At 35.8% G+C, this 27,974-nt stretch overlaps 1 protein-coding gene across 18 annotated transcripts in view; it reads right to left on the bottom strand.

Moving 5' to 3' along the window:
• Positions 1-27,974, bottom strand: part of MTMR2 (myotubularin related protein 2) — a 137,767-nt gene that overhangs the window by 42,334 nt on the left and 67,459 nt on the right. For 16 of the 18 annotated variants that reach the window (XR_016393897.1, XM_089915429.1, XM_089915432.1 and 13 more), the window contains 7 exons: positions 25,713-25,788; positions 19,440-19,534; positions 19,174-19,284; positions 16,630-16,731; positions 15,479-15,562; positions 7,223-7,372; positions 6,270-6,458 (listed from right to left, as the gene is read on the bottom strand). Coding sequence is in view for 17 of the 18 variants with exons in the window: in XM_089915429.1 (XP_089771555.1) it covers positions 6,270-6,458; positions 7,223-7,372; positions 15,479-15,562; positions 16,630-16,731; positions 19,174-19,284; positions 19,440-19,534; positions 25,713-25,788 (807 nt within the window). In the remaining variant the exon portion in view is untranslated. Of the gene's footprint in view, positions 1-6,269; positions 6,459-7,222; positions 7,373-15,478; positions 15,563-16,629; positions 16,732-19,173; positions 19,285-19,439; positions 19,535-22,108; positions 22,258-25,712; positions 25,789-27,974 lie in introns of those variants that run through there. The other 2 variants (XM_089915439.1, XM_089915438.1) reach the window with 2 other exon arrangements.

Raw genomic sequence — 27,974 nt, forward strand, 5'->3', positions numbered from 1 at the left:
TATATTTAAAATACTAAATACTTAAACACCTAATATTAGTAGAATGATTAACTGCACAATGATATAGCTGTATGATGAGTACTATTAAAGTTATTTCAGGGATATTTCATGAAAAGAAATAATTCATATAGAGCGGAAAAACAATGAAAACTAACAATACATAAATGCACAGAACAGTGGGAGAAAATATATCAAAGATTAGTGATTATAAGTGATTTTTATTTCTTTGCTTTGTCTATGCCTTCCTAGATTTTTGTTGTCTATCACATATCAGAAAAATGTCCCAATAGATAAAATATATCAGAGTCTTTTAAAAAAAGAGAGATTTCTGTAGTGAAATATGCAGGGGAATGACTTAAAAAATAAGGCGACACCAAGACAAATATTAATCAAACTATCAAAAACTAAATACAAAGAAAAAATATTAAAAGCAGCAAGGGAAAAATAACATACAAGGGAATCCCCATAAGGTTAACAGCTGACGGCTGATCTTTTGCTGAAACTTTGCAAGCCAAAAGGGAGTGGCAGGACATATTTAAAGTGATGAAATAGAAAAACCTACAACCACGATTCTCTACCCAGCAAGGATCTCATTCAGATTCGATGGAGAAATTAAAACCTTTACAGACAAGCAAAAGCTAAAAGAACTGAGCACCACCAAACCAGCTTTACAACAAATGCTAAAAGAACTTCTCTACACAGGAAACACAAGAGAAGGAAAAGACCTACAATAACAAACCCAAAACAATCAAGAAAATGGTAATAGTAACATACATATCGATAATTACCTTAAAAGTAAATGGATTAAATACAGACTGAAAGTGAGGGGATGGAAAAAGATATTCCATGCAAATGGAAATCAAAAGAAAGCTGGAGTAGCAATTCTCATACTGGACAAAACAGACTTGAAAATAAAGACTATTACAAGACACAAAGAAGGACACTACATAATGAGCAAGGGATCAGTCCAAGAAGAAGATATAACATTTGTAAATATTTATGCATCCAACACAGGAGCACCTCAATAAGTAAGGCAAATGCTAACAGCCATAAAAGGGGAAATAGACAGTAACACAATCATAGTAGCGGACTTTAACACCCCACTTTCACCAGTAGACAGATCATCCAAAATGAAAATAAATAAGGAAACACAAGCTTTAAATGATACATTAAACAACATGGACTTAATTGATATTTATAGGACATTCCATCCAAAAACAACAGAATACACTTTCTTCTCAAGTGCTCATAGAACATTCTCCAGGATATCATATCTTGGTTCACAAGTCAAGCCTTGGTAAATTTAAGAAAATTGAAATCGTATTAGGTATCTTTTCCAACCACAATGCTATGAGACTAGATATCAATTACAGGAAAAATCTGTAAAAAATACAAACACATGGAGGCTAAACAATACACTACTAAATAACCAAGAGATCACTGAAGAAATCGAAGAAGAAATCAAAAAATACCTAGAAACGAATGATAATGAAAACACGATGACCCAAAACCTTTGGGATGCAGCAAAAGCAGTTCTAAGAGGGAAGTTTATCGCAATGCAATCCTACCTCAAGTAACAAGAAAAATCTCAACTAAACAACCTAACCTTACACCTAAAGCAATTAGAGAAAGAAGAACAAAAAACCCCCAAAGATAGCAGAAGGAAAGAATCATAAAGATCAGATCAGAAATAAATGAAGAAGAAATGAAGGAAATGATAGCAAAAATCACTAAAACTAAAAGCTGTTTCTTTGAGAAGATAAACAAAACTGATAAACCATTAGCTAGACATCAAGAAAAAAAGGGAGAAGACTCAAGTCAACAGCATTAGAAATGAAAACGGAGAAGTAACAACTAACACTGCTGAAATACAAAGGATCATGAGAGATTACTACAAGCAACTGTATGCCAATAAAATGGACAACCTGGAAAAAACGGACACATTCTTAGAAAAGCACAACCTTCTGAGACTGAACCAGGAAGAAATAGAAAATATGAACAGACCAATCACAAGCACTGAAATTGAGACTGTGATTAAAAATTTTCCAACAAACAACAGCCCAGGACCAGATGGTTTCACAGGCGAATTCTATCAAACATTTAAAGAAGAGCTAACACCTATCATTCTCAAACTCTTTCAAAATATAGGAGAGGGAGGAACATTCCCAAACTCATTCTACAAGGCCACCAGCACCCTGATACCAAAACCACACAAAGACGTCACAAAGAAAGAAAACTACAGGCCAATATCACTGATAAACACAGATGCAAAAATCCTCAACAAACTACTAGCAAACAGAATCCAACAGCACATTAAAAGGATCATACAACATGATCAAGTGGGGTTTATCCCAGGAATGCAAGGATTCTTCAATATACGCAAATCAATCAATGTGATACACCATATTAACAAACTGAAGGAGAAAAACCATATGATCATCTCAGTAGATGCAGAAAAAGCTTTCGACAAAACTCAACACCCATTTACAATAAAAACCCTCCAGAAAGTAGGCATAGCAGGAACTTACCTCAACATAATAAAGGCCATATATGACAAACCCACAGCCAACATCGTTCTCAATGGTGAAAAACTGAAACCATTTCCTCTAAGATCAGGAACAAAACAAGGTTGTCTGCTCTCACCATTATTATTCAACATAGTTTCGGAAGTTTTAGCCACAGCAATCAGAGAAGAAAAAGAAATAAAAGGAACCCAAATTGGAAAAGAAGAAGTAAAGCTGTCACTGTTTTCAGATGACATGAGAATACACAGAGAATCCTAAAGATGCTACCAGAGAACTACTAGAGCTAACCAATGAATTTGGTCAAGTAGCAGGATACAAATGCACAGAAATCTCTTGCATTCCTATACACTAATGGTAAAAAAATCTGTAAGAGAAATTACGGAAACACTCCTATTTACCACTGCAACAAAAAGAATAAAACACCTAGGAATAAACCTACTTAAGGAGACAAAAGACCTGTATGCAGAAAACTATAAGACACTAAGGAAAGAAATTAAAGATGATACAAACAGATGGAGAGATATACCATGTTCTTGGATTAGAAGAATCAACATTGTGAAAATGACTATACTACCCAAAGCAATCTACAGATTCAATGCAATCCCTGTGAAACTATCAATGGCATTTTTCACAGAACTAGAACAAAAAATTTCACAGTTTGTATGGAAATACAAAAAACCTGGAACAGCCAAAGCAACCTTCAGAAAGAAAAACAGAGCTGGAGGAATCAGGCTCCCGGACTTCAGACTATACTACAAAGCTACAGTAATCAAGGCGGTATGGTACTGTCACAAAAACAGAAATATAGATCAATGGAATAGAAGAGAAAGTCCAGAGATAAACCCACGCACATATGGTGACCGTACTTTTTTGGCTCAGCGGCCATGGCTCACGGGCCCAGCCGCTCTGCGGAATGTGGGATTTTTCCCGGCCCGGGGCACAAACCCATGTCCCCTGCATCAGCAGGTGGACTCTCAACCTTTGCGCCACCAGGGAAGCCCTGGTGACCGTACTTTTGATAAAGGAGGCAAGAATATACAATGGAGAAAAGACAGACTCTTCAATAAGTGGTGATGGGAAAACTGGAAATCTACATGTAAAAGAATGAAATTAGAACACTCCCTAACACCATACACAAAAATAACTCAAAATGGATTAAAGACCTAAATGTAAGGCCAGACACTATCAAACTCTTAGAGGAAAACATACGCAGAACACTCTTTGACATAAATCACAGCAAGATCCTTTCTGACCCACCTCCTAGAGAAATGGAAATAAAAACAAAAATATACAAATGGGACCTAATGAAACTTAAAATCTTTTGCACAGCAAAGGGAAGAAACCATAAACAAGACGAAAGACAACCCTCAGAATGGGAGAAAATATTTTCAAATGAAGCAAATGACAAAGGATTAATCTCCAAAATTAATCAATAAATTATTAATCAATAAATTATTATCAAAAACAATAAATGCTGGAGAGGGTGTGGAGAAAAGGGAACCCTCTTGCACTGTTGGTGGGAATGTAAACTGATACAGCCAGTATATACGGATAACAGTATGGAGGTTCCTTATAAAGCTAAAAATAGAACTACCATACCACCCAGCAATCCCACTACTGGGCATATATGCTGAGAAAACTGTAATTCAAAATGAGTCATGTACCACAATGTTCATTGCAGCTCTATTTACAATAGCCAGGACATGGAAGCAACCTAGCTGTCCATCGACAGATGAATGGATAAAGAAGATGTGGCACATATATACAATGGAATATTACTCAGCCATAAAAAGAAACGAAATTGAACTATTTGTAGTGAGGTGGATGGACCTAGAGTCTGTCATACAGAGTGAAGTCAGTCAGAAAGAGAAAAACAAATACCATATGCTAACACATATATATGGAATCTAAAAAAAAAAAAAAAGATTCCAAAGAACCTAGGGGCAGGACAGGAATAAAGATGCAGATGTAGAGAATGGACTTGAGGACATGGGGAGGGGGAAGGGTAAGCTGGGACAAAGTGATAGAGTGGCATGGACATATATACACTACCAAACATAAAATAGCTAGCTAGTGGGAAGCAGCTGCATAGCACAGGGAGATCAGCTCGGTGCTTTGTGACCACCTAGAGGGGTGGGATAGGGAGGCTGGGAGGGAGGGAGACGCAAGAGGGAGGAGATATGGGGATATATGTATATGTATAGCTGATTCACTATGTTATAAAGCAGAAACTAACACACCATTATGAAGCAATTATACTCCAATAAAGATGTTAAAAAAAAAAAAGACGAGGAATGTAGTATTTTGCTCTACCCCCTTTTCTGCCTTATACGCCTCTCTCCATCTCTCATCCTAGATAACATCTTAAGTCTCATTCCTGCTAATTCATGGTATAAGGTTTACGGAAGGGAACAAGTAATTACTGGAAAAATACATGCCAGTCTCTGGGGTACCAGCTTCATATACACATTGCCTCATTTCTCCTTTAAGGGGAAATACAGTTTAACAGAGAATGTCTGAAATTCACAATGTCCTCAAAACACTAAATAGGACAGAAATAATTAGGTACATGATCCATAATTTAATTTAAGGATGGTCACCCCAGCTCTGTTTATAATAGCAAAAAAAAAAAAAAAAAAAAAAAAAGAACCTAAATATCCAAAAACAATTGGTGTTAGTAATTATCATGTTACAGATATTTATTGGCATAGAAAGAAACAGCACCAATTAAAAAAAGGAAGTTGCAATTATCCCATTCTGTCTCAAATATATGTGTGCACGCATCTGCACATAGGCCTGGATGTATAACCAAGATTTAATGGTGTTTCTCTCTTATTTAGTTATAGGATTTGGGGTGCTTTAGTTTTGGGGGGGCTTTTGGGGTTTTTTCTGCTTGTATGTGAGGCAATTTTTTAAAGCTAAATTGCATCTCTTCTCTTTCCTTCTCCTATGGTAGATTTTGTCAACTGGACTAGAATTTCTAGTTCCACAATGCTAATATTTATTCTATAGCAGAAATCAGGACCACTGCTCCAGCTAACTGCAAGTTTTCAGTCTGAATAGCTTGTACAGGTGGAGAGCTGCCAGAAGAGGGCAGCACTGGTCACGGAGAACACTGCATGATTTCTACAACAGTGCTGTGCAGACTTCTTTTGTCAGTCACAACCTGTTTATCGTCCAGTTTGGAGAAGGGAAAGAGAAACTAGTAATTGATGAATACCTATTTCTTACATAAGTAAGCAGGATTATGCACTATTTTTTATCAGGTGAGTTTTGCCCCTAAAACAACCCTGTTAGTTATTATGATTCTCATTTCACAAATAAGCAAATTAAAGTTACTAAAAAGGTTAAATAACTGACTCCACATTATGCTGGGATTGACATGTACACACTGCTATATTTAAAACAGACAGCCAATAAGGACCTACTGTATAGCACACGGAACTCTGATCAATATTCTGTAATAACCTAAATGGGAAAAGAATTTGAAAAAGAATAGATACATTTATATGTATAAATGAGTCACTTTGCTGTATACCTGAAACTAATACAACATTGTTAATCAAGTATACTCCAATATAAAATAAAAAAAAATTTTTTTAAGTTATACTATCAAGTAGAAGAGCCAGGATTAGAATCTACACTTTTATCATTGAAAAGCCCAAAGTCTTTCTAGTGCACTGTGGCTCCCACCAAACTCATGAAACTGTAACTATAATCTTAATTACTGGAAGATGATCTCACCTTATTGGCAACAGCATTAACACTTGGCCGGGCGTCAAATATAAACATTTTATGAGATTGGGCATTGGAGTCCATAATGGCTTGAAGGTATTTTTCATCTTCTTTGCTTCGCTTCCCACTTACCCCTACCATGGGCTGGCTACACCGAGTGATTGTGGCTTGACTTTCAGGATGAATCCATGATAAAACCTTAATGGGGGGAAAAAAGTGGCAACACACCCTTTACATGCTTCTCTGTTTATAATCCTTCTGAAAATCATTACTCTATAAAACTCTGCTTTCTAATTGGATTCAAAGGCTAGCCATAAAAGGATATACGAGGCTGCTATGAAAATCATCACCTTTCTTTCAAGCCAATACTAGCATGTGGAAAACTTGGTCTAATTCATTAATCAGATATTGATTTATGAAAGTCACTGATTATTGGAAGTATGGTCTCTAGAAAAAAAATAGATGAAAAGGGGGCTAAGTAAACCCCACTTTTAAAGTCTGAGTACTGTATCAGCAAAACTGTCCAACTATAAAGTCTTCAGAATCTGAATTTTTGTACCTAAAATTATTTGAGCTATCTTTCTAGAACACAGTAATTCATCACAAATTTGTAAAGTTTTCTTCTTTCTAGGATTTAAAGGAAAAAAAGCATTTATCACCATCACCAAAGATGTAAAATAAGATAAAGAAATAGTGAATACAGAGCCAACTTTGTTTTCAAGTTAAGAACCATGCAATTCTGTGCAGCTCTCCAATATCCATCTCAAATTCTCCAGAAACGTCTTTAGTCTAAGTCTTTCCTCTGGTTTTAATTTTACTAAATAACACATTCTCTAATATCCCCAGAGAAGACCTGCCGCTGTAGCTATTTTTAATCCTGCAACCATTCTCCCATTTGTCATCCTCATCATTACGTGAAGTACAAAAGCAATGGGAAAGTTTCAGCACAGCTTCGCACTTACTGGGATACGGCCCCGTGATCTGAAGGATGCCACTCTCTTTAATTCTTCATCAGGAATATTTGCCGGCACAGCCAAGAGGGCAGGGTATGTATCACAAAGCTCATACCGCTCATTTATCTTTGTTATTCTCCAGCTTTCATTTGGAATTCCCTACATGTGAAATAAAACATAAGACAAATTACTGCCCAACAAAAATATTTTAAAACATCAGAACAGAAGCCTCCTATTCAACTTCTCTTTTCTCCACTATCACTTAAGTTGTTGGAACAGTTATTGTCTGCCTGTGGTGACCAGGCTTTTAGGATGACATATTCTAACACAGGGATCTGTGTTCATTTTGGCATTCAATTTTATGTTAATAGATTTATTAAATCATTAAATACTGATTGAGTGTTGGGTCTGTCCTAAGCACATCAAATGAAAAGCAAGGAAACAGTAAGGTTGAAAATGTTCTTGTCTTTAAAAAGAACACAGTCTCATACAGTTTGACTGGGGAGTAATTCTGCTGCCATTCATCTATACAAAGAAATTTCTGAGGGCAGGCACCAAGAGTCCACCAGAATGCTACGTACATGTTTATCACGTATATACCTAAAGTGAATTTTACAGTATTAATAAAATGTTGCTGATGTAAAACATATTAAAAAAAACAAGGAAGTAATAGAAGGCAAAACCAAAAAAAAAAAAGAGGCAAGAGAAACACTTAAAACAATTTTTTAAAAACACACCAATTATTAAACTCATTTGGTCCTTAAATATTTGCCATATTTATAACTAGTATACCACTTCACATATAGGAGTACTTAATAAGACACTTTAAAATTTCCATCCTCCATTCCATAGAAAATAAAGCCATTACATTAAATGGCTGGAATTAAGAAAATACATATATTTTTAATTTTATTACTTCTGACAACTCAATAAACCGAAAAAGACAAAACTGAAAGAAACCAAATTACAGAAAAAAAAAACATTTATTGAGCACCTACTATGTGCAGGCACTATGCCAGCAGCCTTTCTCTATCCCTCCCTCCCTCCCTCCCCCCCGACCCCCCCACACACATATTACTGTATTCAGGTTTCATTACTGTCATTTTATAGATGAAGAAATTGTGGCACAAACTGTAACTTGACCAAAGAAAGTTGTAAAGAATTCCATGTACATTCTAAAACTATCCTTTTAATTAAAAAAGTACATTGTGCCTCAAGAAAAATTTTACTATCCTGGTTCACAAAATTGTTATAAAAATCTGAAATCAAAGGGCAGGAGGTACTCTCCTTTAAAGGGGTATTTCTAAAGCTGTTGCCGAACACCCAGGAGGATATTAAAATTAAGAAAGGAAAATTCCTTTCCAGTAATCATGTGATAAATATTATCAAAAGTTTCCACCTATCCCTAGCCAAGGTCTCTCTTCATTAATGCCTTAAATACTATTTACCCCATTTAATTAGCCTGGTCCCAACTTGCTTCCTATGATCTACATCTCTCCTTCCCTCCTGCTTTCCTCAACTTTCTAGATAACTGTTCAGGTAAGATCCTTACTTATTTCCAGAAATAAAAAAAAGGTTTAAGTAAGAGATGTTTAAAATAAATGTTCATGCTATAATAAAAAATGTACAATGAAAATAATGAATTCGTAAGTTTATAGAGGTGGTACTCAACCAAGAAACTTGGATACCACCTCTAACTCTCCCTCACCCTCTACTTCCAATGAATGACTAATTTTTATGATTTTTTTCTTCCAAAAGTGCCTGAAAAAAGTTTGCTCATGTCTCTCAATCTTCACTGTCACTTCCCTAATTCAGGCCATTGTCACTTCCCTAATTCAGGCCATTGTCACTTCTCTTCTGTCCCTCTGCAATCCATTCTCCACACTGCCTCAAAATTCTTTTAAGATGCAAAAGCTATCACATCATTCTTCTGCCTAAAAACTATCAATGGCTACCTATTCCTTTTCACATAAAGTATAGAATCCTTTATGGGACTTGGCAAAGACCTTCACACTCCTGCTTTCCCCAGACTGATCTCTGGCCACTCTAAACTCTAGTCTAGCCTATACCAAACACCTTCAGTTTCCAGATGGCTTCATATTCTATCACCGGAGTACCTGCTCTATTAGTCACAATATTCACCACTGTGTATTTTGATTGTTAGTTTACTTCTTTGAATCCTCCATTAAACATATGTTCTTTGGGAGTCAGGAGTGTGTCTTTCTGTTTTAGCCACTAGTACACAGTAGGTGCTACATGAATTTGATGAATGAATGAATATGTGAATCAATAAAATCAATGAACCACAAGGAAGCTTCTACAAGAAGCAAAATTAGTTTCTGAAGTTTTCTTAGAAAATATGGAGTCAAAGCTGAGAGGGTCAGATCTCCTGAGATCCTAGCGTACCATCTTTAACACAGGTAGGTAACTCCCATCTCTCTCTCACTGCCTTCCCATATCCTTGAAAAATCACTACCAGGGAGAACTGTTACCACTGAGGTTGTGTCATATTCTTCAGAAAAATGGATGGGTGGGAGTAGAATCATTGACTTAAATTACCTTAATGGCTATTGTCCTCCTGATTCTTAGAGAAGCTGACACACCTAACTGCACTAAAGAAGTGCCTTCCAAGCAGAAAACTGGAGTTGGCTAGTCAGCATATACATTCTTTGTAGACAGTGCTAAAGATATAAGGACAACTGTTGATCTCTGGCATACATCTTTCTTCTCTCCATGCAAATCACTGCCCTTCAGTTAATGTAACCATTTGTCAGTCAATTTACAACCAAATTAACTGGATTATAGCTTTCCCTAGTTACTTACATTCCAGTTCTGAGGATAAATTCTGTTTTCCTTTACTGTACTTGAGTGCTCTCCAAATTTGTTAAGCAAGGTATCTACCATATGATTATTTCTGCAGAAGACCATGCTCATTTTCTATATACTGATTTTTACTATTTTAGCAACTTGATGATTTCTCTTGACCTTATCCACAAATTTCAGGGTCCTCTGTATAATCACTACATGTGTCAAGAGAAAATTAAAGAAATACTCTCTTATACAACAAACAAATGGTTACTAACAGCTTTGCCCATTTAAAAAATATATAATCTAATTTCTTTAGGCACTATAAGGTATAGTTCTACAAATTTAGTGTGGCTTTCATTTTGTGTTTCAGCGGCAGCACACAAAAAGCCAACCAATCATGACTTCTGTATTTAGAGCTTTACAATGTAACAAATATAATAATAATCATTTGGATCGATTTCTATGGTTTATAATGTGCCTTTCTGTGTATCACTAATCCTTCAAACAATCCTATAAGGCAGTTCCTATCACCAAGTAAAAAATAAAGGCACTGTGACGTGAGTGACTCATTCAACAGCACATATATAAGTGTGAGAGCTAAGCAAGTGCCAGAGGTACGATTCAAAACTGAGTCTTCTAAATGATCTGGAATTAGATTGTGGTGATAGCTGCACAACCTTATGAATATATTAAAAAACAGTGGTGTAGGGCTTCCCTGGTGGCGCAGTGGTTTAGAGTCCGCCTGCCGATGCAGGGGACGCGGGTTCGTGCCCCGGTCCGGGAAGATCCCACATGCCGCGGAGCGGCTGGGCCCGTGAGCCATGGCCACTGAGCCTGCGCGTCCGGAGCCTGTGCTCCGCAATGGGAGAGGCCACAACAGTGAGAGGCCCGCGTACCGCAAAAACAAACAAACAAACAAAAAACAGTGGTGTACACTTTAAAGTAGAAAATTTTATGGTATGTGAATTATATATCAATTTTAAAGAAAAAAAGAATAGAGAGGCCGTGTGTTTTGAGATGGTATAATCTCCAAAATATGTTAAATGAAAAAGAAGGGTACAGTGTGCACAGAACGCTATTATCTGCTTTAAAAAAATACTGTATACACATTATACAAGCTGTGTAGCATAAAATCTCTGAAAGGATATACGGGTAATGAGTAACATTATTTCCTAAAGGGAGAGGAACTGGGATGGCTGGGGAACAATGTTGGCCGGAAGGGAAACCTTCCTTTCAGTATACCCTTTTATACCTTTTGAATTTTATACAGAGTGTATTACCGCATCCAATTTTTTTTTAATTTAAAAGAAGAAAAAAGGAATACTCTGATGCTTTATCTTTAGTCTCAACATTTATATTAAGAGATTACCCTGAACAGCAAAGGAAAAACCATCAACAAAATGAAAAGGCACCCTATGAAATTGGAGAAAATATTTGCAAACCATATACCTGATATGGCGTTAACATCCAAAATATATAAAGAACTTAAAAACAACAAAAAAAAATCCGATTAAAAATGAGCAAAGGATCGGAATAAACATTTTCCCAAAGACATACAAATGGCTAGCGAACACATGAAAAGATGCTCAACATCACTCATCATCAGGGAAATGCAAATCAAAACTACAATGAGATATCACCTCACACCTGTTAAAATGGCTAATTACACAGCATTGTAAAGCAATTATACTCCAATAAAGATGTACTAAAAAATAAATGAATAATTTTTAAAATAAATAAACAATAAAATAAAACGGCTAATCACCAAAAAATCAAGAAATCACAAGTGTTGGCGGGGATGTGCAGAAAAGGGAGCCTTTGTGCAGTGTTGGTGGGAAACAGTAAGGAGGTTCCTCAAAAAATTAAAAATAGAACTACTATATGATCCAGCAATTCCACTTCTGAGTATTTATTCAAAGAAAATGAAAACACTAACTCAAAAAGATATATGCTTCCATTCATTGTAGCATTATTTACAATAGCCAAGATATGGACACAATATAAGTGCTCACTGATGAATAAAGAAAATGTGGTGTATATATATATATATATGTATATATATATATATATATACATATATATATGTGTGTGTATATATATAAAGAGAGCGAGAGATCTCTATATATAATGCAATTTTATTCAACCACAGAAAGAATGAAATCTTGCCACTTGTGACAACATGGATGGAACCTGAGTGCACAATGTTAAGTGAAATAAGACAGAAAAAAGCAAATATTGTATGACGATCTCACGTATATGTGGAATCTTAAAAAAAAACAAAACAAGAAAACAAGCTCATAGATAAAGGGAACAAACTTATGGTTGGTTGTTGGAAGCAGGAGGTCAGGAGTGGGCGAAATGGTGAAGGGAGCCAAAAGGTACAAGCTTCCAATTATAAAGTAAATGTAAGTCACAGGGATACACTGTACAGCATGGTAACTATAGTTAATACTGTATTGTATATTTGAGAGTTGCGAAGAGAATAAATCTTGAAAGATCTCATCACAAGAAAAAAAAAATCCTGTAACTGTTTTTGGTGACACTGTCTAGATGTTAACTATAGACTTACTGTGGTGATCATTTCGCAATATTTATAAATATCAAATCATTATGGTGTACACCTGAAACTAATATAATGTCGTATGTCAATTATACCTCAATGAAAACAAGAAACAAACAGAAGAGATTATCTTCATTTTCTTCAGTAATAAACTTAAATTAAAAAAAAAGTCTTCTAACTACACCAAATACAGTGTCCTCTCCACTACATTTTAACTCAGTTGACTCAAAGTGTCTAACTCTGCAGTACAAAGCCAACAAATTAATCTAGCAAATCAAAGACCATAGAGCATCTGTATCATTCAGTGTAGAGTTCAATGCTGTATTCTGATTACCGCATTTCCTAATCTCATAATTCTCTTTCTGAATGCGTATAGCTGTTCATTTACTCTTTTTTTTCAATTGGAGTATAGCTAATTTACAATATTGTATTAGTTTCAAACGTACAGCAAAGTGATTCAGTTATACATATTTTCTCTGGTTTTTTCCATTATAGGTTATTACAAGATATTGAATATAGGTTCTTGTACTATACAGTAAATCACTGTTGTTTATTCTACGTACAGTGGTGTGTATCTGTTAATCCCATACTCCTAACTTATCTCTCCCCCCACCTCTTTCCCCTTTGGTAAACATGAGTTTGTTTTCTATGTCAGTGAGTCTGTTTCTGTTTTGTAAACAAGTTCATCTGTATTACTTTTTTAGTTCCACATATAAGTGATATTATATATTTGTCTTTCTCTGCCTGGCTTACTTCACTCAGTATGATAATCTCTAGGTCCATTCACATTGCTGCAAATGGCAATATTTCATTCCTTTTTATGGCTGAGTAATATTCCAGTGTGTGTGTGTGTGTGTGTGTGTGCGCGCGCGCGCGCGCATGTGTGCGTGTGTGCGTGTACACATCTTCTTGATCCATTCATCAGTTGATGAACACTTAGGTTGCTTCCATGCCTTTGCTACTGTAAATAGTGATGCTATGAAACATTAGGGTGCATGTATCTCTTTGAATTAGAGTTTTCACCTTTTCCAGATCACATGGTAACTCTATTTTTAGTTTTTTAAGGAATCTCCAGACTATTTTCCATAGTGACTATACCAATTTACATTCCCACCAAAAGTGTAGGAAGGTTCTCTCTTCTCCACACCCTCTGCAGCATTTATTTGTAGACTTTTTGATGATGGCCATTCTGACCAGGGTAAGGTGATACTTCATAATAGTTTTGTTTTTTTTGTTTTTGCGGTACGCGGGCCTCTCACTGTTGTGGCCTCTCCCGTTGCGGAGCACAGGCTCCGGACGCGCAGGCTCAGCAGCCATGGCTCACGGGCCTAGCCGCTCCACAGCATGTGGGAACTTCCCAAACCGGGGCACGAACCCGTGTCCCCTGCATCGGCAGGCGGACTCTCAACCACTGCACCACCAGGGAAGCCCTCATTATAGTTTTGAATTGCATTTCTCTAATAATTGGCAATGTTGAGCCTCTTTTCATGTGATTGTTGGCCATCTGCATGTCTTTGGAGAAATGTCTATTTAGGTCTTCTGCCCATTTTTTTGATCGGGTTGTTTTTTCGCACTCACTCTTCAACTTATTCTTTTTCATATTAATTTCTTTCTTTTCGCTGGACACAGTTATCTCCTTTCCAAAGTTCTATGTTGAATGCTACTATAACAGATAGCAATTTTTGCCCAGATTCCCAAAGAATATTCTTTATTTTTACAGTTCTACAGACATTTGTTAGATTTTCTGATTGCTTTGCCACCTAATTCTGACACTGGATTTTTGGTTTAGCAAAAATTTTGCAATGTTACGTGTAGACTCTTGGTTTTTAAAAGCTGATCCATTTATTTTGTATTCTGCTTCATATTTTTCCAGCTGATGGTTTTATAACTGAATGGTTTTATAACTAATTTTAAATTTTACTTGCCACATGCAATTGAGCAACAAAATCAGTCTCAAACCATCTGGATATCTTTAGTTCTCTAGTGATGGTTTTTTATTCTTCCTGGCTTTCTGAAACAAACCTAAAAAATTAGAAGCTTTATAGTAATTAAAATGCAATGTTTAAAATCTAAATATAAAAATCATAGCCTAATGTTTGTCATATTTGAATTCTAGAATAATTTGAATATCAAATCTAATAATTACCAAGAAACAATCAATGTGTCTGAAAAATTCTCAAGAATGCACAGTGAACATGTGGAAAGTTAAAAATAAAGACTATTTTTGGTAGAGTTTAAGTATTGCAGTATAGGAACTCTGGGAAGTGGTATATTGAGGAAGAATAGGGAGAATGATACACTATAACACAGATCTCAAGACAGAATTCTGCTTTAATCTCCTACTGTGGTGAATCACATTATTAGGTTTTCTAATGTTAAGCAAACTCACCTTAGTCATGATGTATTATCTGTTTTGTATACTATCAGATTTGATTTATTAACATTTTATGTAGAAGTGTGTCCTCTGAAAATGTAGAACTTTCAAAATTTTATGTAAAGCTAAATCATAAGTAGTAGAATTATTAGGAAATGTTTTCAGAATTAAATTATAGGATACCCAAAAAGAAAAATCTGAGTGAATAATGCAAATGACATATAAAAACATTAAAATGTAAATATATTTACAATTTTATTTTTATAATTATTAAACATTTTTTCAATAAACTGATTTACTTGTAAACGCTCAGATAAGTAAAGATTCATGAAAGATCATTGGCATAGTCTGAAAAGCTGTTTAAAGAAACTGAAAGGCAATCAAAAAAATCAAGATTAGCCTTTATTAAAGAAACAACAACAAAAACCACAAAACTATATAAAGCTCTTCACTTCTATCCATGAACATTTTGTTGTAATGAAAAGAATACAGAATATTGAAATTCAAAAAAAAAAGTACTTACCTGCCTTCTATACTCTAAAAGAGAGTCATATAGCTTCCACCCATTTTCAGGGAATACTTCTTTGTACTCAAAAGCAAAAAGAGGCTACAAAAAGTAAAGAGTTAATAGCTAAAAAAGACATTTAAGAAGGTAATGAATCAGAAATGTAACCTTATCATAGCCCAAGTTTTCATTTACTTATCTGTAAGGATATTTAGTATTGATATTCTTCTCTATATTGTTGTTTTAGCTTTTGTTTTATAATTTTGAAAACTTACTTTTTTTAATATTTTCAAGCACAGAAAGCACAAAGGTCTGCCACCAAGATTTATCAAATGCCAACATATCACCATGTTTCCTTCAGATATCTTTGGTAGCTGTTTTAGGTTTACTTCTAAATAATGAAAGATATTATATAAAAAAGACATCTTCTGATATAATTAATTAGTTTGACATCATAGATATCAGCAGTTAAGCAGCTTTAAGGATTATGCGACATTTTCTAAAACATACTGAATAAACTTTTTAATTTGGGGCTTGCAATCTGTACCAAAAAAGAAACTTTAATTTATCATTAATGTAGACAGAATAGCAGGAACAACTATGATGATAAACATTCAAACTCGAGTCAGAAGACCAGGATTGATTCTAAATTTTACTTCTTACTAACTACGCCACTGAGTCAATTGTTTACCTGCTCCTGGTTTCAACTTTAAAATACGGATAAATAATATTTAGCACCATAGGGCTACTGTAGAAGTTAGAGTATATAAAATAAATGAGGAAACCTAGTACTGTTAATAGCACACAGTAGGAACTCAGTTCTAAGTATTTATACACCCTTCCCTCCTGAAATTGCTAGACTTAACTCTCAGCTCTCAATTAAAAAGATTTCACATCCTAATGAAAACCACATACAGCTTTTCATCATGGAAATACCCTGGATAGAAAGATTATATAATGATAGAATGTCAGTCTGCAGGGATGGACCTCAGAAATCAGCTAGTCCAGCTTCCTCATTTTATACCTTAAAAAGCTGGTCCTATAGATTAAACCTAAACTAGACATCTGGCAAAGTGGGACTGTAAACAGAGAGATTCTAAATAGCCTAGTTTCTTGACACTACACCAATAATTATAATATAGCTTTTACAAAGATGAGAAACCTCTTACCAGGTTATTAGAGACAGGAAATGCATATTTCATTAGATTCTCAAATATAGATCTTCTTGTTCGCCCCTCAGGTTTATGAGCAAACCGTAAGTTCCGGATATCCTAGAAAAGAGTTATGATCCAAGTCACCTATCATTGTTTGTTCACTTTTTATTTAATGAACAAATAAGGCAACTATTTGTTCATTAAATAAAAAGTGAATGAATGTGGGATACAAAAATAGACAACAGCTCCTGGAGGCAGGGAAATTACAATGCCTTATTGAGAGAAACAAAAATAAACACAAGACACTCTGATACAAGGCAGAATTCAGAGGACAGAAAATTTCCCTCTGCTTATGAACAAAAGATAGGCCACTGAAGGAGCCAGCATCTCATGTAGGCACTGGAGATTAGAGATACTATATCTGAAGTCATGATATTACATGGCTGATACACACTATCAACATTATGCCCTGGGACTTCCCTGGTGGTCCAGTGGTAAAGAATCCACCTTCCAATGCAGGGGACGCGGGTTGATCCCTGGTCAGGGAACTAAGACTCCACATGCCACGGGGCAACTAAGCCCCCTCGCCACAACTACTGAGCTCACGTGCCTCAACTAGAGAGCCCGCTTGCCGCAAACTACAGAGCCCACGCGCTCTGGAACCCCCACGCTACAACTACAGAGCCCACATGCCACAACTAGAGAAGAGAAAACCTGTACACCACAACTAGAGAGAAGCCCACGCACCAGAACAAGAGATCCCACGTGCCTCAACGAATAACCCACATGCCGCAACTAAGACCCAACACAGCCAAAAATAAATTAAATAAATAAATCTTAAAAAAAAATTATGTCCTTTCCCTGTGAAAGCCCAATGTCTGTTATGAATTTCCCTATTAAAAACCTGATTAGCTGTTGTTATATTTAATAAATGTCTTCATTCCCATTATGCTTGGTGATCATTTGCCTATTTATAATCCCTTGCCAGGACTCATTTCCATTGGATCTTCAATTCATAAGGCTCCTGCTACTAGACTGATAGAACCAAACTCTGCCTAAAGGTCTTCCTCCAGTCCACATCCCAAGTTCTTCAACTATCTACTAGCAAAAACTCTGAATAGTTTGACTGATATCATCCAGGCTCTAAAGTCAGATCTAAAGAGCAAAATTCCCTTCCCTTATTTGTTCTCAAGCAGTTTTCTATGCTCAGGCTGAATGTAGATATTCATGTTCCAATTTACTGAGATCTTAATAGCACTAAGAAAATAAACGGGATTATGAATAATTTCAAGACTATTCATTTTATTTAAGTGGTTTCATCTAGACAGAATTCAAAATAGCTTTATTCCACTGCATCCTGTAAAATTGAGCACACAGACACTCCACTACAGTGCACCTACAGAACATGAACAAGTAGAACATTTTATTATAAATCTGATCCAAAATCAGAATGCCAGCTCTACCACCTTTTAAAACAAATGTGTGAGAACCTAAGCTGATACTTTGTTTTTCATCAGTAAATACCTTTACAACAAATAGAGATATTCATAATCAGTCTGTTAAACAGAGCTCTCCAAAAGTACCATAGCAGGGGCCCTACAAATGTTTGGGTTTATTGATAATGGTCTTGTTCTATGGAAAAAGTTATATTTAAAATGATGAAAATTTCAGTCACCCTCTTTCATGTCCTCTTATATTCTATGCTCTATTTACTCTTTAGACCACAGAAGAGCAATCAGGAGACAGTGTGCCTGTCACACAACTGACAGCTATTATACTCTTAGAGCCCTTCCAACTTAATGGAAAACCACACAAATAATTACTAAGTCATTAGCTTTAATACTAGATTCATAAAGCTTCTAAGATTGTCATGAGAAAGGATCTTGAAAGTTACGCATATGCTGTTGCTTTTACTCTTTTGGCACTCGCAGAACAGCAAAAGAAAGGAAAAAGATGATCTAGAAGTGAGATGTACACAGCTGTTAATTAGGCTATATAGTAAGGAGAACAGCGACCTTAGAAGTGGCAATGGTATTAAATATTTATGACTGAATGTTAAGATTATAACAATCTAACTCTCATTCAAGTATCAATGCAATTAAGGAATACTAGTTAGATAAGAAAATACAGAAGGTCTATAACATGAAGTTTTCCTCACCATAGTTTTAGAAGCAGAAAAATTATGAGAACTAGAAATAGGAAAGAGGTGATTGTATCACAATCAGTTCCTCCACTACAAAGTACTCTGAGCCTTAACTGCTAAGAGCCTTATGTTTCTAATTTGTAAATTAAAGGTAATCATGTCCATCATGCTTACTTCAAGATTTTTATGAGGCTCAAAAATGAAATAATGAATGTGAGAGTACTTTGGTTCAGTCCAAAAAATTCAAGTCTAATTCATGACCAATTACCTTTTTATTACTCCTAAATGTTGTTTTCTTCTACCAGAATGACACTTCTAGCATGAAATCCATTTGATATTTTGGAAGTTTCTAAAATATCTATTTAATAGAAAGCTTTTCAAACAAAAAAAAATTGCATACGTATTACAACATTTACCTTGCACACAGTTTCAAGTCCGTAAGAGTTTTCACCTCGACTAGAAGCACCACCAATTTTTTCTACTCTACTTATAACACCAAGAGAAGCATCTAAAACAAATGGGGGATCCTAAAGGAAGGAAAAAAAAATTAAAACTGAGCAACTGATACTGTACAATTATAGCTGAGAAAAATATTAACTAGAAATGCTTTAATTAACAATGACCAAAGATGAACAAACAACATACAGATGTACATATAAAAATCTGATCCAACAAGCCTTACCCGTTCCATGCTTTTGAAATATAACCTGTAGTTCGTAACAGTCAGAGTTCCTCGTACAGCACCAGTGAATGGACATATATAAGTTACATCTTTGGCTGAAAAGGAAAAGAGCCCACAATTTACTATACATTGTGCACTATTAAAAACTGCACTATCATCTTTTCACAAACAAAACTTAAAAGAATTCTGATTGCTAGTCTAAATTATGATCAAGAAAATCACAGAATCAGTGATTCAAAGAGACCTCAAATGCTAAATCCAAGCTTCTAACCACACACTAATCCGGGGAAGGAATGTAGAATAAATGGGAAGGACTGAAGAAGCAGAGGGACATCCTTCACCCTGAGACAGACACAAGGAAACAAAGATGGCCACTCTCCCTGATGGACAGACGAGGTGTGGCAGTTGGAGTAGTGAGTGGAGGAGTAGTGGTAAAGGTGGGAACAACAGTAAATGTCTCAAGTCACAGTCACCAAACATCTAATCATAGTTCCTAGCTCATCTCTCCAATCTGCTGGTCTTCTTCTGGCCACAGTCTAGTGTGTCACCATTCCTCTAACTATACAATACCTAAAACATAATAACAGAAACTCCTGACCTGATTATATTTATACAGAAAATACTGTACAGAAAATGAAACATATATGAAGTAGATTCTTAGAAAAAATAACAGTACAATAAGAGGGTATTATATTCCTGACCAAGCAACAGATGTCAAACTTTGTAGAGAAATAATCACAAGCATTGTTTAATTAAATGATAAATGATGAATCTATACAGTATTATCGCTTTTTAAAACGTGTTAATTAAGCAGGGTAACTCAGCTACCACCAGCTCAAAATAATATTTAATATGGTAGAGTTCATATGCCCAATACAAAGGTTTTTTTGTGTCTTAGAACATTCATAAATCCCTGCTATGTCATTACTGTAGCAAAGCAGCAGATAAAGGAACATCTTCATTGTTCCAAGAAACTAAGGCACAATTAGGAGCAAAAAATTTCTAAGAATGTTTCAAGGGGCTTCTGGGAAAACTTAGGAACATGAAATATGTTTAATAAGGTATTGCAACTTCCTTGACTTTGCTTTCTCTATTCCTCACTTTGAAGGACTGACCGCTTTGTATGGAATTTGAAATGAGACTGATCTTCCAACAAACATTTCTAACCTTCAAAATAGCTCCCTTAGGAATGTTCAAGTATGAGCTAAATTATTTGAATCATTGTTTCCAATGCATTTCCAATGCTTCATTTAGAGGGAAGCTATTAAAATTAAATAAACCAATCATTATAGAAAGATACATAAGCTTGCCTTGCAGACATTTTCTTGCCCTTATGAATTTTTATCTCAACTGGGAAAGCTTTATTCAATGTTACTAAAGACATTTCTTGATTTTTTCCAGAGCCAATTTTCTTCACTCACACAAGAAAATCAGTCTTATTATTCTATATTCTACTACAGGATATGTCCCTCTTAGTCCCAGCCCAAAGTTTTTGTTACAACTTCCTTTATTCTAAAATCATGAAATAACATACATGAAAGTGCTTCCAAAATTAAAAGTACTCTACTAGATATTGGGTTGGCCAAAAAGTTCGTTTGGTTAATGAATACGTTATTCAATAAAGCTCTTGATGAAAATTACTTACAACCGAACGAACTTTTTGGCCAACCCAAGGGTTTATAGCTATGTTACTATTATCATCATTAGGCTTGGCTTTGCTCTGTCCCTTTTATCCTTTTTCCTCAGGCTGGTGGCAGCTAAGTCACTCTGAAGAGAGAATTTATGCCTAGCAGAGTTTGTACCAAGTAGAAGAGAGACTGTGATTAAGAATCTTAACCAGAGCGAACGACAATAGTTAACAACCAGCACTGACAGCCTAGCACTTCAGAATTTATAAAGTACTTTTTACCTGAGTACCTCCCTTAACCTTCAAAACAACCTTTAAATATAAAACCTCTAATTACCTACAACTTTTAGATGAGAATACCAGGGCTCAGAGAAGTAAAACAAATTGTCTAATGTTTCAAAACCAGTAACTGCTAAGATTAGGACTCGAATGCAATTCCTATGTCTGCAAATTCAAATTTCCTTCCACCACATCATGCAAAGCTAAGTCACTCAAGTAGCACAGTCTGTCTCTGGTGTTAAAGGGTGAAATACTGCCGTCTGGGGCCATCTCTACTGCTGATGTGCACAGGCCACAATATCCTGAGACTGTTGCTGCTACTGTTAAAGCATTCTGTTGATGTTCCTAACACTACTCTTTTAAAAAATGTCTAAACTGCAGATTTACATTAGACCAACTAAGAATGTCTTTTCTATATGAAGTAATACAGTCAAGGTTACCAGCCTTATCCTTTGTATTACATTTAATTTTTTGAAGAATAATCAAGTCTATACAGGTGACTTTGAATCAGAATATTTTATTTAATATATTAGCTATTCCTCTAAATTTCACAATACTGATACTGCCTAGTGGTACCAAAAGAGTTTAGGTTTACCAATCCTCTCAAATTTTCCCTAAGCTCACAAAGAATCAATAATAGTTTCCATGAGGCAGACCAAAATGACTTTGAGAATACATATCTATAAGGATGTAAAATATATACAAATAAATGCAATATATGAGAGCATGCAATCTGTGCAGAAAGAGAGGCACAAAAACATACTCTAAGTAATACAAAGAAGGAAAGTCCATTAAGTTATGGGATCGGAGAAGGTTCAAGGAACACAGCCATGTGAGTTGTGCCCCAGTGGTTGGTATCCTTTTAATGGGTAGAGATGTTGATACAGCACTCAATGCAGAGAAGAACCTAAACTAAAATACAGAAGAAAATAACTATTTGGACAAGGTAAGTATATAGTCTGGATCTCTCTAATTTATATATCACATTCTCTTCATTCCTTCTCAATTTCCCTCCCTGGTTCCTCTTCTACCATTTACCAAAGCTATGTTCTTGGCCCTCTTTTTACTCCATACATTCTCTGGGTTATTTTCCTCCTTTCATTTTCAACTAATATCCATATTCTGATGATTCCAAAATATGTACTTCCAGCCCTGCTCTCTCTCCCAAACTCCTGCGAGTTTCTCATAGGTACCTGAAATTCAATGTACATACATATTATACCAAGGGCTCATGAAAATGAAAGAAAAAGATATCATTTAAGAAATTTTTAGAGATTACTCCTCTGGATCTGGTAACTGATTGAATGTCAGAGTTCAGAAAAAAAGAGCAGCTGATGGGGCTTCCCTGGTGGCGCAGTGGTTGAGAGTCCGCCTGCCGATGCAGGGGACACGGGTTCGTGCCCCGGTCTGGGAAGATCCCACATGCCGCAGAGCGGCTGGGCCCGTGAGCCATGGCCGCTGAGCCTGCGCGTCCGGAGCCTGTGCTCCGCAACGGGAGAGGCCGCAACAGTGAGAGGCCCACGTACCACAAAAAAAAAAAAAAAAAAAAGAAAAGGGGTAAATTTAGAGATAAAGGTGATGACAGTTTTGGAGATGCTGAGCATAAGGGATATCTACAGAATATCCAAGGGCATGTGTCTAAGACACAGGCATTTGTTTTATACGTAATAAGACAGAGCTTCACACTAGAAGTAACAAATTTTGGAGTCATCAGTAGATACATGGTAGGTAAAGCTACTAATTTAGGTATGATCAACTAAAAAGAGCAAATAAGAGAGCAAAGGGAAATGAGTCAAGGATGAAGTTCTAACTGGAGTGTTGCTATCTAAAGGAGAGGAAGAGAACAAAAGAGATTGAGTGGTAACTTGAAAATCTTTCATAAGGTCATTTATCATAGTGGAAATAGCATATGCTTTAGGCTCAGAAGAGGGAAAAAAAATTGTCTCAATGCTAGCTATAACTTTACTAGCTAGGTAGTCTCCCTATGCCTTAGTTTCTTCATCTACAAAATGGGATTAATATCTTCCTCAGAAGATCACTGTGAGGATGATTAAATGAGACAGTAAGCACTTAATAGTGATAACTACTGTTATTATATAATATCCAGTGGTAATAACACATAACACCTAACTTAGTAGGTAGCTCAGCAGAACAAGCTTAGGATACCTGAGGTGAGTAGGGGGGGAAAAAGGAATGTGGAGGTATTCAATTAAGAATTAAAAGAAAGAAGAGAGAAATGCTAAGTGTGAAGGAACTAAATGTACCTCAGGCAATAACAACACATTTAAGGGATAGGTCCCCTTTGGCTTGCTTATTTTTACACAAGGAAATGACATGTGACCAAGGGAAATTATGCATTTAAGTACTTTTTAAAATTATGATTGATAATCAAATGAAAGGTGGTGTTTACTTTGACTGAAAAACCATCTACTGTATTCTCCTATATATTACTTTATTTCTCAAAAGCTATGAGTATTTTCTTTTAATGACTGAATAATATTCCATTGTATATATATAAATATATAAACATACCACATCTTTTTTTCAATCATCTTACGTTATTTCTTTACAGAGTTCTTTTACGAACACAAGCATACAATTTTTTCTTTTCTTTGTTTTTTAACTGAAGTATAGTTTCTGTACCATATTATGTAAGCTATAGGTGCACATATGGCGATTCACAATTTTTAAATGTTTTATTCCATTATAGTTGTTCTAAAATACTGGCTATATTCCCTGTGTTGTACAATATAGCCTTGTAGCTTATTCTATACCTAATAGTTTGTACCTCTTAATCTCCTACCCCTATATTGCCCCTCCCCGCTTCCCTCACCCCACCTGTGACCACTAGTTTGTTCTCTATATCTGTGAGTCTGCTTCTTTGTTATATTCACTAGTCTGTTGTACTTTTTAGATTCTACATATAAGAGATATCATACAGTATTTGTCTTTCTTTGACTTATTTCACCTAGCATAATGACCTCCAAGTCCATCCATGTTGCTGCAAATGGTAAAATTTCACCTTTTTATGGCTGAGTAATATTCCACTTTACACACACACACACACACACCCCCCACAGCGTCTTTATCCATTCATCTATTGACAAACACTTAGGTTGCTTCCATATCTTGGAAACTGTAAATAATGCTGCTATGAACACTGGGGTGCATGTATCTTTCTGAATCAGTGTTTGGGGTTTTTTTTTTCCACCCAGGAGTGGAACTGCTGGGTCACACGGTAGTTCTATATATACCTCATCTTCTTTATCCATTCCTCTGTTAATGGACACCTAGAAAAGAATGAAATCTTGCCATCTGCAAGAACATGAATAGACCTGGAGGGTATTATATTTAATGAAGTAAGTCAGACAGAGAAAGACAAACACCGTACCATTTACGTATACATGGAATTAAAAAAACAAAGGAACAAATATAACAAAACAGAAACAGATACAGAGAACAAACTAGTGGTTACTAGAGGGTAGAGGGGTGGGGAAAGGGGCAAAACAGGTAAAGGGGATTAAGAAGTATAAACTACCAATTGTAAAATAAATAATTTACAAGGATGTAATGTGCAGCACAGGGAATATAGTCAATATTTTATAACAACTTTGCATGTTGTGCAATCTATAAAAATATCAAATTACTATGTTGTATACCTGAAACTAATACTGTAAATCAACTATACTTCAATAAATAAATAAACATCTTAAAAATTTAAAAAGCTATGGGTATTTTGTAGATCACCACGCAAGTGGAACAAAATAAAAGCATGAGGACCAAAAAATAGCTTAAAAGTGTGTTTCCAGTTTCCAGTCCATACAATAAGTTAATGCTTAGTTATTTAGGCTGGACAAAGAAAGGCACCTACATGCAAACGGCTTGCTTTGCAATGGCGATGAAATATATTTATCCAAAATTGACAAATTTATTCAGAGTAGGAAAAAATAAAGAAGCAGAGAGAATGTGCTTTAAGAAAAATTACTTGTACAAAGTGACAATTCAATATTTTTATCTATGCAACCCACTATCTTACTGCAGTAATTCAAAATAATGAAATTTACTTTCACGAAATTCAGCAACAGTTTTTAAAATAAGTCACCTACTTTCAGTGAAAGTAAAGCAAACCAGAAAAGCAGCAGAATATCATTCAACTTTCATGTTTCCCAGTAGTCCAAATGCAAACACAACCAACAGGTCTAGACTTAAGCTTACAGAACACACTGGATGCTGGGAAGGCTGGCAGTAATGAGTCCACCAAACAGGAGGTGTCTAGGCAGTGAGCCTGTTCTCTGTACATTCAGAGTACTAAATAGTCTGTACAGTCACAAAGGAGGAGGAAATTCGACAAAAATACCATTACAGACCCATGTCTTTAATATTTTCTCCTGGAAGTAAGGGTGGTTCTTCCATTTCTGCTAATTTGTTAGACTCCCTCAGGACCTGGATTGGAAAGGGGAGGAGAGAGCAAGAAAAGAAACATTTTTTTATTCAAAGGCTAATTTTTTACTCAAATTTCAACTGTGTATGCTTGGTCTTATTTAAAGTTATAAACTATATCACATATACTGCTTTAAATCAAATTATAAAGACTATAATGCTGGCATGTGTAACATGTGAAGTTGCTGTTTTTCTACAAACATGTACTGAGTGCCTACTCTGTATAAGGTACTACACAAAACACTACGTTTTCTCACTGACTCCTACAACAGCCCTGTAAGGGTAGGTATTATCATCCTCATTTCCTAGATGAGGAAAAAGAGGCCAGAATTAACTTGTTCAAGATCCTATAGCTAAAAAGTGCGTGGGCACGCAACTGTCATATGCTAAATATCGCAACTGTCGTATGCTAATATCGCGATTGTCGTCATCGTCGTATGCTAGATACATCCCGCTAACTGCCAAAAGCCTCCCCTTTCACCTCTTTCACTGCTAAACAATAACCTTCACTGTCGCCAGTCCTTTACCTCCCATTAATTCCTCAACCTTCTGCAATCTGGCTTTGCGACCTAACCCAACCCCTTCCAGGGAACCTGCTTTCTCCCCAATAACCTCCTCAGTATTAAAGACAATGGGTATTTCTCAGTCTTTATTTCTATCTCCTAGCTACATGTGATACTACCTGCACTTGCCTGCTTCTTGAAAGTACACTCTCCTGGCTAAACTCTTCCTTCTCTAGCCATTCTTTTTCAATGACCTTTACATGCCCTTTTCTCAACCCTCCCTATTTCTTCAAGGTTCGTCCATTTCTCACTTTACTCACTTCCTGTTGATTTCATACCTTATCTATGACATTACCTAACTTCAGTCTACACTGTCAGCTGAGATTTTTCTTGGACTCTAGTTCCATACATCCAACTGCTTAATGTTCCTCTCCATCTAGATGTCTCACAGACACTGTGAACTCAACAGATTTAAAATTGATCTGTGTTCCATACTTAGCAAGAGGCACTACCATCCATTTGGTTGTCCTAGCCTGTCTGGGGGGAGGGAGGAGCAGTGGTCTCTGTGAGCAGACTCAGGCCTTCTACTTCAACCTCAATTTGTTTCATTAGACTGAGAACCAATACTACTAGAAAAAAGATTCTCAATTTTTTTTTAAACAGCTTTTGACTTTTATTTCCTTCCATCCAAAAAGTAGACTTAAGAGTCCTCAAAAGAAGGTAAAAGGGAGAAAAAACAAGGCATTACCACTGCCTTAAAGGTCACCTTCTGCAGGCCGTCAAAACTGAGTTAGATGTCTGCCATGCGTGAGCTCCTATCAGGCACTTACCACACCACTCTAATTGCCTGTCTTCTTCCGTACTAGACCCCTAGAGAAGAGGTACCATAACTTATACAATTTTGAACTCCCAATAAAAATATAACACGAGGCACATATGTAATTTTTAATTGTCTTATAGTCACATTAGAAAAAGAAAAAAGTCAAAAATTGATTTTAATAACATATTTTATTAAATCTAGTTAAGTCAAAACTATTGTCATTTCAACACATAATAAATATTTTTAAGTATTAATGAGATATTTTATATTCTTTTATTCATACTAAGCCTTCAAAATCCAGAGTATGTTTTATACTTCTAGCACATCTCAACCAGACCAGGCGCATTTCCAGTGTTCAATAGCCATCTATCTAGTGGTGCCCATATTGGCAGCACTAATGCAATGAATCTAATTCTTACCGATAGTCAAGTCATTCCCTAGCTTAAGTTAGGTGCTGAGGGAGGATTACACAAAAGGGTTAGACATTACTGCCACAGCCCAATGCTCACCTAAGGCAAATAAAGGAAGAACTACAAAGAACAAATTACTTCTGTTCAATAAATTTGCAATCTAAACAAATTCATACTTTTGAAAATTTTTAAATTTATTTCAGAAAGACACCTTAGTGCAATACCTAAAGAACTAAAATATATACACACATACATACTTTGTTAATATTCCACATTCTAAAACTCAAAAAACGTCATATTTTTGAATGGTATCTCATTGCCAGTTCCTGATATAGTCTTTTATGCAGTCATAAAAGAAACTTAAGAAAAAAGGAAGAGAGAGAAGTAGGGAATGAAGGAGAAAGGGCGAGCCCATGAAGATGCAGAAAAACAGTATAAAAACCTGCACTATGCAAA

This window comes from Delphinapterus leucas, chromosome 7 (genome assembly GCF_059928025.1).
Source record: "Delphinapterus leucas isolate spDelLeu-1000000601 "Yukka" chromosome 7, BTC_Dleu_Yukka2, whole genome shotgun sequence".
NCBI lineage: Eukaryota > Metazoa > Chordata > Mammalia > Artiodactyla > Monodontidae > Delphinapterus > Delphinapterus leucas.